Source organism: Amphiprion ocellaris, chromosome 1 (genome assembly GCF_022539595.1).
Source record: "Amphiprion ocellaris isolate individual 3 ecotype Okinawa chromosome 1, ASM2253959v1, whole genome shotgun sequence".
Lineage (NCBI taxonomy): Eukaryota > Metazoa > Chordata > Actinopteri > Pomacentridae > Amphiprion > Amphiprion ocellaris.
Genome location: NC_072766.1, coordinates 4,197,805 through 4,217,836, shown reverse-complemented (window position 1 = coordinate 4,217,836; position 20,032 = coordinate 4,197,805). Strand labels below are relative to the sequence as shown.

The window sequence follows — 20,032 nt, the reverse complement described above, 5'->3', positions numbered from 1 at the left end:
AGGTAATAAATGGAAGTTCCAAAAAATCAAGAATTTCCTGATAAAATTCAAGTAAAATCTGCGCTCTAATATATTCACATTTAGCCTGCCCCACTTTATTTGGGTCATTCCAAAGCCTCTGGGCTCAGACTACAAAGGCTCCCTCACCAGCAGTTTTTAGGCAAACACACTGAGACAAAAAGGTCACAAATACAATTGGGCACCCCTGGCAAAATGAGATCTTTTTCTGAATTAAATACAGCAAACAAACACTGAAAACTGTTTCATTTGAAATATGAATGCGCTTCTTAAAAAAAAAAAAAATCATACACCTAAAAAATAGGGCAAAAAATGACCATAATTGTTGGTTTGTTTTTAACAGTTGCATGTGAATAACTTGCCATGTCACATCTGACTTGTTAGGACTGGTGAGGCAGGTGAAGAATTGTCATGAGGAATTGTCAGCTAATTATAATTTCTGAGCTTGATGAATTTTCTGAGCCTTCCATTCAACAATGGCCTCCTCTAAGCAACTGACTGATGAAGCTAGTTGATGTCTACAAAATAGGGAAGAGCCATAAAAACATATCAAATCGCTAAAGAAAGAAAACATTTAGATAATACTGCATGTTTCTGGGAAGAAAAGCAAACTTGAAACCACATGCCGTTCTTTAGTTCAAATAACCAAATGTATGTTTGGAGGCAAAAAGGGATAATGATCCAAAGCAAACCTCAAGTCCATCATGAGCTTTGTTCACAATAAAACGGACCTCACAGTCCTCTAACTTTAACTTCACTGTGACTCTGTGGGAAAACATGCTGTGTGTGCAAAACAGCCCAAAAATGTGTCAGAACTTGAAGTGATCTGGAAGGAAAATGGATGAAATATTCTTTTTCAAAAACAGAAAAGCTCTCAGCTGGCAACAAAAAACGTCTGTAAGCTGCGATAGCCAAGATATCCAAGTAATGACGTACTACGGGGCCCAAACTTTATTTATTATTATGTCAAATACCATAAAAGCTGCATTTTGACTCTGTACTTTTTAAAGGCTGCAAAATAAAAACTAACGGTGCAATAATGTTTGAAAAATGGCTAATTTTTGATGTTTGTTTGGAACAGAAGTTGTATTTACTACAATCAAAAATATCAACAAAATATCGGAATTTGCTCAAACCTTCCAAACAACACTGTGTAACAAGAGTCAAACCATTAATGTAAAAAAAATAAAATAAAATCAATCCTGAAACATACTAGCAGCTATTGTAAGGAGAACATTTGCAATTTGCAATGTGATCACACCTCTTAATCTTTCTCTTTCTTGGCAAAGATTAGAGCAGATTGACGTCACACATATCTTCGCATAAATATTAAACTACAGCAGGGAGATGGTTAGCTTAGCTTAGCTTAGCTTAGCAACAAAACTGGAAAAAGGAAACAGCTTGGAAGCAATTTATAGCAGCTCCGAAGAGATTTAATGCAGGTCCTTTGTTCCTTCAGCAGTCACAATATTCAACGTGACCATAACACCATAACACAGTCACTTTATGTAACTTTTTAAGTGCAATTCTATCCACTCTTTTCACATCTGAACACGTGAAAGGTGCATAAAGTGTGAAAAGTCTTTATTATCTTTTTTTATCTTTCAATATTTATTCTATTTTTATATTTCTTACCTTGGTTTTTATCATGCTTCACTGTTATCTAGCTGTTGTAATGTCTGAATTTCCCTGGTGAGGGACCAATAAGGTCTATCTTTATCTTTGTGTTTTTCAAAAGTTAAAAAAAATTAATTAATTAATTAATCCACCTATCAGTACCTCTAAAGTTCAATAATTTACTAATTCCTTTATTCCCTGCATAAACAGAAACAGATTCTTCACATTTTTAGACTTTTTATGTGTTTTTTAATTAATAAAACATACTGTGGTATATCTGGCAGATGGTTTTAAAGTACATTTTTTCAGATTTTATTTTAGTCTCTAGACTGAACAAGGCACGATGTTTCTCCTGTTGTGAGTATTCACACTTGGACAGATATGACATATTGATCTCTCAGCAGACGTAACAGGGTCATATCAAACATTTCTTCACCTAAACAGACTAAAATCTATTAAGACGTAGTGCTAAAGACATAATTGGAAAATCTCAGTAAAGAGATCCGCTTTTTTCTCAAAGGCTGTGGAGCTTCTAACAATGGGCACCTACTGGCGAGGTCAGCAAGCACAAGTTGGAGCTAATTGGCTTCCACACATGTGTACACACAGTACCAGTAGTTCTATCAGCGCTCTATTCTGGAGAGGATGACGCCCAGAGGGACTGACTGCACAGTCAAATGATACAGCAGAGGAACTGCAGTGTGTCATATGACCCATCCCCGGGGACTTTCTCTGCTTCCGACTATCCAGGCTACAGGCAGCACAAACCACTGAAACAGCAGGTCATTCAGGTCCCGCATGTTTTCGCCGTCTTGTGCATAAAATGTGGCATTTTATTAGCCTCATCTCCTCTTGAAATGTTGTGCATGACCTCTACACTCAGAGCTCGCATCTGTACAAGAAGTGCTCATGGCAGTTGTGGCAGTTTTTATAATGCAACAGTTCAGTCATGAGATGCTAAACATCAGTACAAAGTGCTGATCATATGATGTGAGGCTGGGAGGGATGGTGATGGTGAAGAACCCACCTTGGTGATGGGAGCCTCGATGGTCATGGAGTGGATTCGGGCCATCGACGAGTGTCTCCGCTGTGAGCTCCCTGGCAGGAAGAAAGAAAAAAAGAGACACCTCGTATGATAAGCTTGAAGGTGGAGTTCAAAAACAAACTAAGCTGCAATTTTCCAACCATTATCTAATTAGCGTGTTTGTGTGTGAATCTGCTCAACACTCAATGCAAACAGACAACTGGGAAGGTTTCATAAGAAACGCCCAGAGTTTCCGTCATCTATCTCCCTTCACTCTCACCGTCGCTCCCCCGAGATGTTGTGGATCTGACGTCCAGAGAGCCTTTCCTCCGGTCTTTGTGCTTACTGGATTGTATGTCTAGGGAGGAAATAAAACACCTTAAATGAACACACGTAAACACAAACACCGGTCAGGCTTAGTGAGGAGGCCGATTTTGACCTCTGAGCACAATATTGTTGGCTAGACAAGGAAACGTCTCAATGCAGCGGCCTCCTCAGTTCAAATCACTGTAACTCTACTTATTGATTCTGTGGTTTCTAATGACTTCTGTGACAAGTTTGGAGGAAGTCGACAATAAAAGTTTCAAAACTGAGATTAATGACCAACAAATCTGATCATTTCTTGTGACATTAAATATTCTGCACACTGGAAAAGCACCAGAAGTTTGGGAAAATTCGATCACAGCTAGCTAGAAAATAGTAGATATTATAGTCTATGTTGTTTTTATTGTCAGATCAGTCATGCCCAGTTTCTGGGTGTTTTTTTTTACTACAATATAAAGTAATGCATCTCTATAGAAACAGCACAACCATAATTAGACATAGAGAAAACTAAAACATGTCTTTTGTGCCTCTTGAAACAGTTATAATGCCATGAGTTATAAAAAAAGAAAAAAGCAAAAGTAGATTTTTTCTTATTATTTAGTTTACAAAAATTGAAAAAACTTGGAATCAACACTTTCCCAAGTGTCCACAGGTGTGGAAAGGTGACTGTACATACTACAGATTTATTATTACTTACATTTTAATACTGTTTTCATACTTGTCCTCCTCTCTGGTTTGTGTAAACACTGTCTGCAGTTCAGCCGAGCAGTCCTGAATTTTTGTAAACCACTGTTGGTAGAAGTGAGTCATTGTTGCGCTGAATGGTGTTGTGTTTTTTGTTTGTTACAGAATCTGGGTAGTTAAAACTAAATTAAACGAAAGTAGACTACACTAGAATGAAATAAATTTGACGAAGTTTCACAATTTTGAGCCTAGATTTGGTTATTTTTCTGACATCACGGCACGACAGAGACCGCTGGAAGATAAAAAATCTGATTATCCTTTCAGTTTTCACAGTTTCTGGCTCTGACAAATGGTGTGATTTGGTAATTTTTAAAAAATAGAACATGTTTTTCAAACCTACTGGCAGGTTTTTGGGGTTCAGAGGAAACGGATGGTGTTATTCTGTGTTTTTCTTATTAAACACTTAACACTTACTAAGTCCATTTTACAATACTTTCACACTTTCACACGAGGATGTACATTTTTAAAAGCTGGTCTAAAATAAACAGGGAATTTGTTGATAAAAAAGGCTCAGTAATTACCAAAAACAGTGGTTTTACAGTGTCACTGTGGTTTTTCACAAACATTTCTCACACAGGAATAAATAGTGCATTTAGTGGAGCTATTTCCAGCTGCAGAATAAAATCGGATTTTGCAGCAACAAGACCGTGTATGTGAGACTAAAATATTCATAAACAGCTTCTAGCTACACAGGTAATACTTCTGGATTGCATCTTCTTATTTTTTGTTGTTGCGTTTCCGTGTAATTTCAATGGAATTTGTTGACAATAAGAACAGTGTTAAAAATCAGCAATTATATTTGTTCATTTTTAATTAATCCACCTGTCTTCCATTTCAGACTATGGATAACTATTGACTCAGAGCAGCTAATTCTGTACCTGTGAGTTGGTTTAAAAGGATTTTTACGATAATCAGTGTTTTGACGGAAGTAGGCAGGAACATTTCTTTGTTTCTTTGCAGTAGACAGACATGTATGACCTGGACAAGCTGAGGGTAGACATGTTGTTTCTACTGTCAGATGCTTTGGATAAAAGCATCTGCTAAATGAATGAAATTGTGGAATTGTAGACAAGCTGTATATTTTCATTGAAAATGACTAAAAACTCTGATTAAAATAGTAAACAAAATAAATGAAAAACAGCATTTACTTGGAAAAGTCAGACAGCAACTTTTTTTTTTTTTTTTAACATTTTTTAATAAGGCAAATGACTATGATGATACACATGATTGAATACTAGAAGCTTAGAGCCTCTAATCACAACCTATGGACGTTAAGGGCGTTTCATAAGAATTACTGTGAAATATACGGTCCTACAACACAATGAAAAGCTTTATAAATAAATAGCAACGTTTCAAAATCACCTCTTTTCCATGCGTTGGTGAAAAGATGGAGATATGATCCCTGTTTTATTTGACTGTCAGAAGTTGAGCTGCTGCGTTTTGAAATCAGCTGCAGCTGTGAATTGTCTTTCCAGTCGATACGACAATACAGCGCGGAACAATAGTCGAGTTTAAAGTAAATAAAAGTGTGCAACTTTTTCAAGGTCAACAAAAGACAGGATTCATTTGTTTCAAGATATTTCTCAGCTAGATAAAGCAGAACTGAACGCTCTGCTAGTCAATGTTTGAAAGCTGGGTCATGATTAAAGGAAACAATGATTTTCTGGCGTGGTGCAACACATTCGCTGACATATTTCCAAAGTTTCTGTGTTTACAAAGCTCAGGTTCCCCAAATGGGAAATCTACAATGTATTGTTATCCAACAAATATTTGGTGTCTGCAAACAGTTAACTAATATTAGCAGAGTGTGTCATTCACATATGTAACACTGGAACTGGATGTTGTGCTTCCTCATGATGAGCACCGAAATACTCAAATCACAAGAGGAACCGTCATAGAAATAAGTTCCATGTGGAAAAGACAGACAAGTCTTGAGCATTTGAGAGAATTTCAGGATGAATCTCACCTGTCTGAGACTCTGCCTGCACACGTTCACTGGATTTATCACTCTGCATGGACAGAAGAGAAAAGAAAAGTTAACACACACAAGCCAGACAGCTCCTCTCATATATTAATAATCACCAAAACTAGAAACACAACTCACCTTATTATTATCATTTAAAGGCCTGTTGATAGACACATAGTGTCTGATTTTACTGTGGATGACAAACACAGAGTAGCACATCAGAAAAAATGAAAGGATACAATCATATATTATCAAGTCTAATTATTTAGTTGCTTGGAATGTAAATTACATTTAGCAACACTGAATGAGCTGCAGTAGGTTTAAATCAGGGGTGTCAAACCTGCGGCCCGCGGGCCAAAACCGGCCCTCCAGAGGGTCCAATCCGGCCCGCGGGATGACTTTGTAAAATGTAAAAATTACAGAGAAGACATTAACTGTAATTTCTAAATTTGTAAAGCTATAAATTTTAAATAATTTCTAGACCATGACAAGTTGTTTTGATGTTTAAGTAAAATATGAGATTCCTCATTGTTCTTTTGTCTTTTTGTTTCTCATTTTTTGATATTTTGTCTTGTTTTTGTCATTTCTTGTCTTTTTTTGTCTGACTTTTGCCGTTTGTCTCATATTTTTGTCATTTTGTTTCTAGTTTTTGTCTTTTCGTGTTTCTGTTTTGTCTCGCTTATGTTTTTGTCTTATTTTTATCATTTTGTGTTTTGCTATATTCATTGTTTTTGTGTGTCATTTTTGTTGTTTTGTTTCTCGCTTTTGTCATTTTTTGTCTAATTTTTTTCGTTTGTCCATTTTTTTGTTGCTTTGTAACTTTTTGTCAATTTTTTGTCATTTTGTTTCCTGTCGTTTGTCTCATTTTTTTTGCCATTTTGTGTCTCATTTTTCTAATATTTTGTCTTATTTTTTGTCTGACTTTTGTCATTTTGATCAGAAAGTAAAATACTATATTATTCGGTTCCAGATATCTGTGACTAAATGTTGTGTTCCTTTGTAAATACTCTGATCTGTAAGCTGTAATGTGTAAATGATAAAATGAGGCATAATGTTGTTGAAATTGAACTTTCAGGTTGTTCATAATGTTTTATAAAAAGATAATTTTTTAAATGTGAAAATTTTTGCACTAAAACAAAGGAAAAATGTGCAGTTGTTGCTATTTATCAGTTATTATGCTCTGATTTTACTGGAAATTGCTGGAGAACAAATTGGGCTGAATGTGGCCCCTGAACTAAATGAGTTTGACACCCCTGGTTTTAAAACATCATATTGTCACTCACCCTCCCTGTCCAATTACAGGTGTGATCTTCACATTTTGCTGAATGCTGTCTCCATTCTTCTTTTTGGCATAATAAATCCCCTGCCACTCCTGGAACACAAAAAAAAAAAACAGAGACATGTAACGTACAGACATGGGAGCGTATTTATTTACACATTCATCCTGAAAAAACAGCTAAAACACAACATTTAAATCATCCTGAGTGGGTGTGGACAGGTTAGATGGTTGCGTGTGGCTGGTTGGAGTATTTCAGAGAGCTTGGATTCGCTTTAAAGGGTAGGGGGAGCGCTCCTGGAGTCTGGTGGGCTTGTTTCATGTTCCCCCCACCTACAGACTGCTTTAGCAGCTTTAAAAGACCCTTCCTGCTGTTCGCCTGTCTGGAGCTGACCTTCGCTGTCTATGTAGTAAGATTACGGCACACATCAACCGCTGTTCTCGTGCACATGAAACGGAGCTGCTGGATGACCAGTGGTGCCGACTTACAGCACACGTGGACGCATGTGCAGGCATGCATGCACTGACACAAAGGCAGAAGCAGATATCTGCAGTGCTTACAAGAGAGATCTGACTGTTAAGAGATATGCTACAGGGACAGCTATACTTTACGTCAAAACTATGTGTGTAATACTACAACCAGAAGAAAGGTTGGTTGTAGTATTACATATTCAAGCCATAAATTGAAAATCTGGATTGTTTGTGTTAGTATTTCTGGATGACATTAACTCTCTGAACCCCAAAACCCACGGGCAGGTTTGAAAATCAGGCCATCTATGCCAAAATTGCAACATTTATCAGAGTCAGAAATTGTAAAAAAACAGAAACAATCCTTACTTTTTGCAATCTTCCAATTATTCTTTAACTAACCATGTGTGATGTGCAGTTCTAAATAACAAAAATCTAAGAAAAACAGTCAAATATTAGCTTTAAATCATGAAATCTCACCAAAATCACTTCATTCTACATATTTCTGTTGAAATATTACCAAAAAAAAGCCATTTAATACAGACTCATCTGCAACCAAGAGTCGTGATAAAAATTCAGGCACTTTTTGGCTGAACTAGGCTGAACTGCAGGCTGTGTATACACATAGCAAATAGAAGAAACAAATGTAAACAGTTAATTATATATAGCATGCAGAGTCACCATTTTCCCCAGTATTGATGACACCTGTGTTAACTTGAAAAAATGTAGTACATAATAATTCCACTTTTTTCAATTTTGTAAAATGTACAACCAAAAAATTCACCCTTTTTTTTTTCTATGATTGATGGCGTTACAACTGAGCCATTGTACACAGAAGACATGTCTGAGTTCTTTCTGCATTTAACCACATTTATGCTGTTTCTATAGAGGTGCAGGATTTTATATTGCAAAGTAAAATGAGCCCACAGCAAGTGAAAAAATGACGGGAGTTCAGAGGGTTAAGATCCAAACTAAGTAAGCCACATTAAATATTGTGTTTGGACTAAAATGTAGAGTGTGGATGATGAGGTGATTTAATGAATGCATATTACCTTTCCTTTCCGTATGCAGGAGTTTATTGTTTCAAGGAGATCAGGCTTATTCTTCTCACTTTTAGGCACTTCTATTATTTCCTTCCCTATTAGCTCGCCTTGTTGGTAGCCCATAATGGACTCGTAGGCAGGATTCACATACTGTGAAGGAGAAGCAACAAGAGGATCAGATTGGAGCTCTACAGTTTATAACAGGGGTGTCAAACTCGTTTTAGCTCAAGGGGCCACATTCAGCCCAGTTTGATCTCAAGTGGGCCAGACCAGTAAAATCATAGCACAATAGAGAAACAAAATGACAAAAAATGAGACAAATGACATGAAAAGAAACAAAAAAGCGAGAAAAAAATGGGCAAAAAAGTCCAAAAAAGTCGCACAAATGACACAAACGAGGCAAAAATGACAAAAAAGAAACAAAATGACAAAAACATGAAACAAACAACTAAAAAAAGACAAAAAAGACAAAAACCAACAAAAACAAGACAAGATATTACAAAAATAAGGCACAAAACAACAAAATCGAGAAATAAAATGACAAAAAATGAAACAAATGACACAAAACAAACAAGAGACAAAAAACTTAATTAAAAACTTACAAAGCAGCAAAAAAGTGAACAAAAACAAGACAAAAAAATTGTACAAATGACACAAAAATGACAAAAAACAAAACAAACAATAAAAAATAACCTACAGAAGCGAGACAAAAAAAATCGCTGAACGACAAAAATGACACAAAACAACAAAAAAGCAAAACACAAAATGACAAAAAAAAACAAAAAAAACAAGCGAGACAAAAAGGAAACACAAAACGACAAAAACGAGAACCAAAACGACAAAAACATGAGACAAACGACAAAAGTCAGACTGAAAAAATACAAAATATTACAAAAATGAAACACAAAAGAACAATGAACAATCTAGTATTTTACTTTATGATCAAAACAACTTGTCATGGTCTAGAAATTATTTTAAATTTACAGTTTTACTAATTTACAATTTGCAGTTAACGTCTTCTCTGTAACTTTTACACTTTACAAAATTGTCCTGCGGGCCGGATTGGACCCTCTGGAGGGCCTCTTTTGGCCTGCAGGCCGGATGTTTGACACCCCTGCTTTAAAAGATACACAAATGAGTTCAGATACAGTTGAGATCGTGACCTCGACTGACTGACAAAACACTTTCAGACAAGTCAACACAGTTGCTACTTATTTGACGGAGGTCAAATGTATATTTTAGACACAAACAGAAGGGAAAGAGAAAGAGGGACATGAACTACGACGATGAAATTAGAAGGAAGACATTACTTCAAACCCACCTGAATTACTTGATCTTCAGAAGTGATCTCTATGGCCTCTTGGCTTTGTTCTAGAGCAGTGAAAATAGCATTGCCAGCCCTTTTGTGGAGAGACAACAACACCACAGTCATTGTTAATACATGCAACAGTGTCTCGTTTCTAAGTGGACGTTTATTCATTTTCAAGGAGGGTTAACAGGCATAAAAAAACCAGACTTGTTATAATAACGTCTTGCTCTCCGTGCAAAAGGTTTAAATAGAGGCATTGTGTAACTACTCTACAATCTAGCTGCAGCGATACTGCACGACTCACCTCAGTTTGAACTGTGCCCGCACCTCTCCATGCTCCAACTGTAGCAGCTCATTGTAGCAGGCCATCATATTGGCATTTTCCACATATCTCTGAGGGTCAGAGCAACACAGTGATTCATGCGTGACAAACTCAAGGCATTCGTCTCCAAAATAAAAAATGCATTTACAACAGAAATGCCTGCATTTCATTGAGTGCTGACAGATGAGATATGAAGAGAATGATATAATAAACACACAAATTTTAGACAAAGTGCCGCTCACCCTATTAAAGCCGGCATTGATCAGTGGCATCACAGAGGCTTCTTCTCTGTCTGGCCTTAAGGAGAGAACACATGTTAGCATTGAAACGACAACATGACAAATGCTTGTTTAGAGAACGTCACAGGGCTGCTGCATGTGATAAAACACAGGCCTACAGACCTCTACTGAGCCCAACGTTTTAATTCCAACAGTGCTCTCAATCATCAGAAACTGACAGTGAGAAAAAGAACAGGAGGGTCAATATATAATGGTGGGACTTTTTGTATCATAGTTGACATTTTTGCTGTTTTCAGGTCTAAAATAACCAAACGCCACATGGCACTTTTACAGAAAGATTGTTCTAAATATTATATATACAATTGAGTAAAATTGAAATGTAAAGTTATTTCTAAGTTATTTCTATAAAGTTGAAATCGAAAGTTATTTATAAAGATATTGTAGTAAATCTGTTGACATGCCATAAATCCACACTTGACTCACACACTACTTTATCAACCCGCCCAGCCAGCAGCAGATAGGTCCCCCCACATTAGAGCCGGGTTCTGCTCCAGGTTTTTTTCCCTGTTAAAAGGGTGTTTTCCTTGCCACTGTCGCCTTTTGGCTTGCTCTGGGGGTCAGGCATATGGGTTCTGTAAAGCGTCTCGAGACAATTTGACTGTAATTGTAATTGTAATTGTAGTAAACCTGTTGACTACTTTATATTAAATAACTCAGAAAGCCTTGGAGTCTGGCCAGTCTTTTCTTCAGGAGGAAATGACATCATGTGGAGCAGGTCATGTGATCTGGAATTAACACACTTCCTGGAGAGGTGTTTTTGTAATGGGTAACTTAGTTGAAAGTGATTTCTGGGACACAGATGCAATTTATTATTTTGTGTTATAAAATAACACAAATGACTCAGTGAGACACAAAATTATCATAAAAAGAGACAAAACAATCACAAACAGACTGATAATGACCAAAAACAACCAAAAAAAGGCCCAAAAAGACACAAAATGACTCAGTGAGACACATAATTATCATATAAAGATACAAAATGATGAGACACACACAAAATAACTACAAAAAGTTACAAAATGACCACAGAGACACACAAAATGACCACAAAACACATAAAATTGCCACAAACAGACTGAAAATGGCCACAAAGAGGCACAAAATCACCACAAAAATGCACAAAATGAACAAAAAAAGAACTAAAATTCCCACAAAACAGTCTGAAAATGACCAAAAAAGAAACAAAATGAGCACAAAGACACACAAAACAACCACAAAAAGACACATGACCACAAAAACGCACAAAATGACAAAAAAGACACAAAATGACCAAAGAAAAACACAAAATGACTGTGAGACAGATAATTGTCATATAAAGACACAAAATGACAAGAGACACAAAATAACTACAAAAAAATGTAAAAATGACCACAAAAACACCTGAAATTATCACAAACAGACTGAAAACGGCCACAAAAAGGCACAAAATCACCACAAAAATGCACAAAATGACCACAAAAAGACATAAAATGTCCACAAAACGAACTGAAAATGACCAAAAAGAATATAAATATAAAATTAGATATATTGCCAAAAAGAAATATCTGTTGTGATTATCTCAACTTAATAAAAAGAACACAATCAAAACTATTTTTGATCAGCTCATTTTATTATTGTTTAGCTAATTAGAAGGTGGTTGTTATTAAATTTGGATGGTTATTTAGTTGACATTTTAGTGATATCCAGTCATTTTTTTATTAATAAGTGATTGTTTCCATAATAAATAATTCTGGAATTTGTAAATACATGAGCATAATGAACATAAAAAACATTACTTTTTTTTAACTTTTAATAAAAATGTATGCAAGATGTATCACTTCAAAAGTCCCTCAATTATATATTGACTCAAGAATAAAAAGAAAAACAAAGAGGGGGTTCACCAAGTTGTACGTACCTTTTCACAACAGCGACTATCACAGTGTTTTCTGCAGAGTTGACTGCTCTAATTGACCTGAATGTAAACAGAGGGAGCCTTTTAGTGAGTGAGCGAGACTGGTGGAAAAGCCCGTGGCATCAAATCAATGTATTTTTCAGTTTTTTCACGCTCCGATTCTCCCAGGCAGGCAGAGCCCAGTGGTGGAGCTCTGTGAGCGGGCCGAGGCCTCTGAAAGAATGCAGTGTACAGGGCCACTCATCCGCCTGTGGTTTCCCCCAGCCAGTGGTCATAAAGGCGCTTTAGTTCCCCCATCACAGCCCGTGCGTGTACACTGAACATATGGATCGGCCAAAATGAATAGGGTTAACATACACGCTGGGCAGGGCAAATGAATGTTTGTAAATGTGTTTTTGGTTTGGGCAGAGGCTAAAGATAGAGAGTGGTATGGGCAGGCACCGCTTCATTTCTCAGTGACATGAACTCCACTAGGTAGCATGCGATGGAAGCCCACAGTGAGCTGGACATTTAGACCCGCGCACACACAGCCATAATCACAAGTGTTAGCAAATTTGCTGTAACAAATGAAAAGTTGTTTGGTCCTATTAGGATCATCTGGTCTGAATTAGGTCGCTGGTTTAACGTGACACTAAAAGCATTCAGTCCAACTGTATGTAGCCAGGATTAAAATCCAGGAGGACTTTTATCTCCTGTGGTGCTTCTACAGTCACCTGGAGATACAGAAATATTTTTTAAAATCATGTTATATGCATATATCTATATATAATGTTCATACCGTTAGTTTATTTACTGCATACAGTGGTGGAAAAAAGTTTTCAGACACCCCACACATTTGCATGTACATTGTATTAAGAATCACTCTTAGGTCTTCAAGTGGAATTTCTTTTAGTACAATCAAAGTCATAATACTAAGCAAATCCTAAAAAAAAAGCCATTAAAAACTTAAAATTGATTGGTTCCATAAAAATATGGAAATTTTGACTATTGAGTCATTTTGGTAGAATTTAGTTTTGTTAGTTTTTCAAAATTAACAATTAACAAAAAAAAATATAATTTGTATTTGTTCGTGTCCATCTAATGCAGCCACATTTGAAACACAAATAAGATTTTTCCACAAATATTTTATGATAATATTTGAGATTGTGTAAAATTTTAAGGGTGTCCGAAAACCTTTTTTCCACCACTGTATGTCTCATAACATTTATACTGTTTACACTGTTCATATTGTCTGTATTGTTCATACAGTTTTATACTGTCCATACAGCTGTTTATCTCTACCTGTAGATTTAGATGATCCATTTTAATATTGTATCCACATCTTTAGATTCATATATTAGTGGGTCTACCTGTTGTTGCTGTTAAATAACACACTGTCTATACCATACTCTGAATAATGCACTTTACTGCTATTTTTGCACACAGTTAGACATCAAACTCTATTTCACTGTCGCAGTGTGCAGTGACAATAAAGTTGAATCTAATTTAACAACAGCTGTAAGGCCTAAACACACACACACACACACACACGCACACACACACATACACACACACACACACACACACACACACACACACACACACACACACACACAAGGCCCTGTGACTTAGTGTGTAAACTTGTTTCCATGCAAGTTTAACCCTCCTGTTGTCTTTATTTGCGGGCACCAAAAAATGTTGTTTCCTTGTCTGAAAAAAAAATCCAAAAATTCAGCAAAAAAATTCACCAAATTTCTGAAAATTTGCAAAACCTTCAGGAAGAAAATTCCAATAATTCCTTAAAAGTTTTATTTAAAAAAAAACAAACAAACAAACCCATATTTGGCAAGAAAATTCTCGTAAATATTTTCAAAAAATTAGTAAAAATCTTCCAAAAAAAATCCTAAAATATCTAAAGTGATTACATATATATCAGTAAAACTTTTCAAATTTTCTTTGAGAACATTCAAAAAAAATTAATCAGTGAATTTCGCAGGATTTTGGTAGATTTTTTTGTGAATGTTCTGAAGAAACATTTTTAACATTTCTTTCTTTCCACCAAAAAATGTTCAAAGATTTCCCAAAAATGTTGCAAATGTGGACATCAGAAGTTTCACTGTGAAAATATATTTTTTTTCCCACATTTTCAAACTTTAAAACGGGTCAGTTTTGAGCCGCAGGACGACACGAGGGTTAAACAGTTTTGCAAAAACTAATTGAGAAGCGGTTCAACAATTGGAAAAATGGAGAAAAGTAAAGGACAAATGGAAAAAAAGTGTGCTAGAAGTAGTGCATATAAATAGCAAGTAATAGATCAAGTCCTGAAGAAATTTGCTAAAAGAAATGAATGAATAGCTGCACTGTTCTGATTCTCCACATGGTAGTTGTATGAATGCAAATTTGACCGACCAACCAGCTGAACTCCAGCAGCTCAACCGTATCATTTTTCAGCTTTCACATTTAATCTTGAATGACATCCAGTTCAAACTTCATCGTCTGAAAATGCTGTGGGGTTACATCAGACAAAAAAACAAACAAACAAAAAAACACTGTGCCAGATAATTCCTGAAATACAGCGTGAAGCACAAGAGCACAGATGATGAAAAACTTGCTTACCGGCATAGTGCTTCAGCATCAAAGTGTCTGGAATGTCTGTGGTCAATGATGACGAGGTCGTGATGCTTCTCCAAGAAGCACTCCAGAGCCGACTCGGGTGTTCGCGCCATGCTGCACCTGAAGTTGGCCTTCTCACAAGCCCAGCAGAAGCCATTGCTCTGACTGTCCTCTTTGGCAAAAACTAAAAGTACCTGCAAAAAGAGAGATGACCAAGCACAGATTTCCAGCTGAGTAATTTATACTTTTGAGTGAATAATGGATTAAAAATGTACAGCGTATCACATGTTACCTCGGTGTTAATAAATGATTTAAAAGTACAGTGAATTTGTCAGCGTGAGCTCCACACACTAAGACATTCAGAAACTAGTTCTTCAAATGGCATTATGGCTATTTGTAGGAGCAAATTTGGCTAAAACCGAGATGAAACAAAAACTTGCAGTGGTTGTTAAAATCCTCAATATACAGCACATATTCTAACAATACATACCTACAATGCATCGATGTATTGTTTGGTTTAGAAGATGAGACAAAATGGATAAAATCATCCTGTAAATTAAGTGTGCTGAAGCTCTCATTTTCATACTCTAACAGAGGGGTGTCAAACTCATTTTAGTTCAAAGGCCACATTCAACCTAATCTGATCTCCAGTGGGCAGACCAGTAAAATCATAACATAGTAACAAAACGATGCACAAAACAATGAATAAAGCAAAACATGAAACAACAAAAATGAGAAAACGACTACAACATAAGACAAGTGATAAAAGTCAGACAAAAAAGACAAAAAAACAACAAAAACAAGACAAAATATTACAAAAATGAGACACAAAATGACAAAAACAAGAAACAAAACAATGAATAAAGCAAAACACAAAACAACAAAAAAATGACAAAAAAAAAAACAACCGAGACAAGAAGGAAACACAAAACGACAAAAACATGAGACAAACATCAAAGGTTAAACAAAACACGACAAAAAACAAGAAAACCAAGACAAAAAATTACAAAAATTAGACACAAAATGACAAAAGAACAATGAGCAATACAGTATTTTACTTTATGATTAAAACCACTTGTCATGGTCTAGAAATTATTTTAAATTTAAATTTATATTGACAATTTGCAATTAATGTCTTCTCTGTAATTTTTACACTTTACAAAGTTGTCTTGTGGGCCGGATCGGACCCTCTGGAGGGCCGGTTTTGGCCCATGGGCCACATGTTTGACACCCCTGTTCTAATAATTTGCTGTCCTGAGCTGGATACGCCGGTTTCAGTTGCATTTTGCTGAAAAGTGCACAGAGAACCCGCTTTCTCTCAAAAAAATCAATATATTCCCAAACCAAAAGCAATTCACAATGATATGCACAGAGAAGCCAGCAAATGCTCACATTCGACACAATAAAAAAACATGGAACTTTCCACATTTTTTGCTTGATTGATAAATTGCTTTAATAATAACACTACAAGCCCTCATTGTTTGATTTGTATCAACTGTAAAGTAGTCACATTATGCAAAAAAGATCTGGAAAGATTTAGTGTACAACATACAGCGAGAGAGCTCCTGTGCTAATTGATATTTAGCTGTGATCTGATTACATAAAGTGGCCGAATTAATCACAAATGATGTGCCCATCGCCCTGCGCTATAGGATTAGTGCAGCAAAAAAGATAAAGAGAGCTGCAGTAAAACACCGTTTGGATGCCTCGGCGAGTTGTCAAGTCATCATTGTTGCATTTGTACTCATTTGCGCCTGTCGTCCTAATCAGCCTGCAGTTTGACCTTAGGCCTCTGGTGGACAGGCCCTGATTGATCAGACTTAGCTTGTACTCGGGTGCGTCAGAGATTTTATTGTCCGCTGCCATGATCTATGACACAATTAGTCGAGGTGGCCTTGACTGGCTGCCGTCCCTCCCACCGGTCTGCCAAGGCTGTGGCCGAAAAGTGCTGCTGCTACCGTCAAACCAGCCATTGAGAGCACACTCTCTCCCTGCCACTGTACTTTCATATAACCCCTCACTTGCGTAAATACTGGACCAGAGATTTAGGCCCGCCTCCAAGAGCAGTGCTGCACTAAGAGCAGATTCATGAGTCACTCTCTCAAACAGACGTCATCTCCAACTGTTGGCAGGCAGCAGAATGAACGTAAAGAAAAGAAAGCTTGTTCTGCAGTTTTAAGCTTTTGCATCACACCTGTGAGGTTGAGTTAGGACACAAAGGCCTGACTTTGTGGAGGAAACTAGAAGTCCTGTCCTGCTGCACAATGACGGGATAGAGGATTGGCTGTTTTGCCAGTTGTCTTTTTGATTCATGCTGACAATTGGCGTGGCCTTTATTTAAGCACCAAAAAGGAAACCCGAAGCGTGAAGCAGAGAGCCCTTTACGCCCGAGAGAGGTGTAGCTAATGCTAACCATATTCCACATATGAACATTTTCCCCCTACAAGTCGCAATAAGGGTCTGGGTCATAAATACATCACCTCCGAGTCCTGCAGCTATGTTCGGTACGCACAGGGAATTAGATCAGAATTCCACATTGAGATGTTGGTAGAAAAGTCAACATTCCCGCAGAGGTGGAGAAACAGGGGAATATAGGCTGAGATAAGGTCTTTCTAGATGCCTTTGCTGGGACTGAACAGATCTGCCAAAAAGTCCAAAAACCTCAAAGCAGATTGGAGCAAAAACGTTTCAGAAGCGAGGATACGCTGCTCCGGAGAAACACATGGACGAGGCAGAGAATGTGGCATGGAGACAAAGAGGGAGGGGAAGAGGGGAAAAAATAGTTTGAAAGGGGTAGTGAACATTTTGGCAGGGCCTGACCGCTCTGTCTAGAAAACATCGCTGCTGAAAACACAGCGAGGGCCCGGCCAGATCCTGTGAACGGCAAGAAAAGAGGAGGAGTGGACGGGAGGAGGGCATGACGGGATCAGCTGTGAGTGACAAAAACAGGAAGGGGATATCTCTCTACCTCGTTTTCCTACTGTGGTCGCACTGGAGCGCATCAGACAATGAAGCCCAAGTCTGTGCGCTTAAACACGTCATTAAATCACACCACAATAAACATATCGGTTTGATTTGACTCTCATTCATTTATACAACATCCTCATTGTCAAGTTTTGGCAGTGCTGCGCTGTACTTGCTGTCCACTAGATGTGCAATCGAAAACTGACAGAAAAATAATAAAAACCATGAGAATTTCTAAGTCTATTGTCAGATGTCTTGTTTTGTCTGACCAACAGTCCGTTTCCCAAAGCGTTCAGGTAATATATAAAAGGGAAAGGAAGCCAACTCTCATGTTTCTCAACTAGCAAATTTAACTTGTCTATGTAGATTCTCAGACATCCAGGTCAACTCCAACAGCTTCAGAAGAAAGCAACCAGACTTCTGTTTTTGGTTCTTGAAGATGTTTTACCTTCATCCAAGAGGCTTCCTCAGTTCTAACTGACTGATTGGGAGTCCCAGATAGATATTGTGACCCAAGACTCACGTGTCTTGAAGTATAAATGGCTGTGAAACTGTCAGGGAAGTCAAGACTGCATTATAACTATCTGATAAGTGGTGTTGTAGACCCCTTCCTGTGTGAAGGACACTAAAGACAAATCACAGATTTTTTCTAGTGTATACTACAGTTGTCCTCACCAAGTACATACAGCTTCATGCAGTATACATACAAGCAGGAGATACTACTTTGTCGTAATGATGCACCTTAAGCTTTGTCTAAAATGCGCTGTCATGTGTCTATGCGGTTCAAGCTTGTTTATACGTATGTGAGATATATTTGACATAACTGCGCAGGGGATTGTGGGTCAGAATGGCCAGAAAAGCATGCTAGCTTGCATACCAATAAAATCTGACTGGATGTAATAGATATCCGGGTGTATTTGGCATACTGCATTTGACATACTACTCACTGGAACACTCTAAAGCCTTTTGTAGCACGTTATATAGCAGGGCAGTGTGGATACTGGAATGCACCGATGCCATCTATGTTAAACTTAAGCAGCCATCTGTAAACAGAGGAGGAGAGCTATATAACACTACTTATCAGGTACTTATAGTGCAGTCTTGAGCTCTCTCTGCAAATGTTTCACCAAAAATAGCTTCTTAAATCATCTTAAATCATCCCTAAGCTGGCAGTTTTACAAGTATCACTTCTTAAAACCCACTTCTATAGGTTTGCTTTTATACAAGGATTACTTTTAGTTTTAGTTAGTTATAGTGTTTCATTCTATATCATGTTCTGCTTATTTTAGATGTTCTCTCTTGTTTTACTTTATTTTCAGCTGCCTGGTTCAAAATTTCCCAAAATAGTTCCAGCTTCCAAGTTTTCACACAGCAGCAGCAGCACATGCCAAAGGGACGAACTGTATAATGAACAACTAAATGCCAGGGAATATCCGATCTGCAGTGACGAAACCGGTCCATGGTTCCTCTGTGCAGTGCCTCCATAACGCGTATTGTCCATTATGTTATGTTCTTGGTCATAAATGTTTGGCCTCGTTGCCTTGACAACCCAAGGCTGCACTGCACACAGTACGTCCATTAACAGTCCACTTCTCTGAATGTTTGCATGGGCGCTTTATTTTTTCTTTAAGCTCTTGAAGTACTGTGATATCTTTGAGAAATTCAAGATGAGCGAAAACTGCAAACAAACGTAGGTGATATTTTGAAATACTGACCCCTGACAAATGCAACCAAATATTGACAATCATACCAAGTTCAGCTCCACATTTCCCTGGATCACTTCGGTTGTTCCGTTTAAAGCTTTAATGCATTCAAGCACACAAGCATCACTCATTCAGATGGTTGCCGTTGTTTTACGATACCTGAAGTGGGTCTTTAAGTAACTTCATTGGTCCAAATTGCACCTCTGTTAATGTGGTCTGGAAGAAAACAAGAAAAACACAAGAATTAGAAAAACACGGGATATTTGCTCAGTTATTTCAATTTTTTCAAAGATCTCAGTGCTGTGTGTGAAACAGTAATAACGAAAGTACATTTTTGACGTTATTGAAGCACAATTTGTAAAACAGTATTGACAAAGGAAATGTGGTCTTTGCCACAAACTGAGCTTTCATATTTGATAAAGATGACAAAATACTGAAATTACAATAAAGCAATATACCACACCACATATTT

At 37.2% G+C, this 20,032-nt stretch overlaps 1 protein-coding gene across 1 annotated transcript in view; it reads right to left on the bottom strand.

Moving 5' to 3' along the window:
• Positions 1 to 20,032, bottom strand: part of pde8a (phosphodiesterase 8A) — a 69,814-nt gene that overhangs the window by 14,755 nt on the left and 35,027 nt on the right. The window contains exons 2-13 of the mRNA XM_023263012.3: positions 19,720 to 19,776; positions 14,897 to 15,087; positions 12,305 to 12,361; positions 10,354 to 10,408; positions 10,094 to 10,182; positions 9,802 to 9,880; positions 8,490 to 8,630; positions 6,977 to 7,065; positions 5,832 to 5,883; positions 5,694 to 5,736; positions 2,940 to 3,017; positions 2,663 to 2,733 (exon numbers count right to left, since the gene is read on the bottom strand). Of these exons, the coding sequence (XP_023118780.1) occupies positions 2,663 to 2,733; positions 2,940 to 3,017; positions 5,694 to 5,736; positions 5,832 to 5,883; positions 6,977 to 7,065; positions 8,490 to 8,630; positions 9,802 to 9,880; positions 10,094 to 10,182; positions 10,354 to 10,408; positions 12,305 to 12,361; positions 14,897 to 15,087; positions 19,720 to 19,776 (1,002 nt within the window). The remainder of the gene's footprint in view (positions 1 to 2,662; positions 2,734 to 2,939; positions 3,018 to 5,693; positions 5,737 to 5,831; positions 5,884 to 6,976; positions 7,066 to 8,489; positions 8,631 to 9,801; positions 9,881 to 10,093; positions 10,183 to 10,353; positions 10,409 to 12,304; positions 12,362 to 14,896; positions 15,088 to 19,719; positions 19,777 to 20,032) is intronic.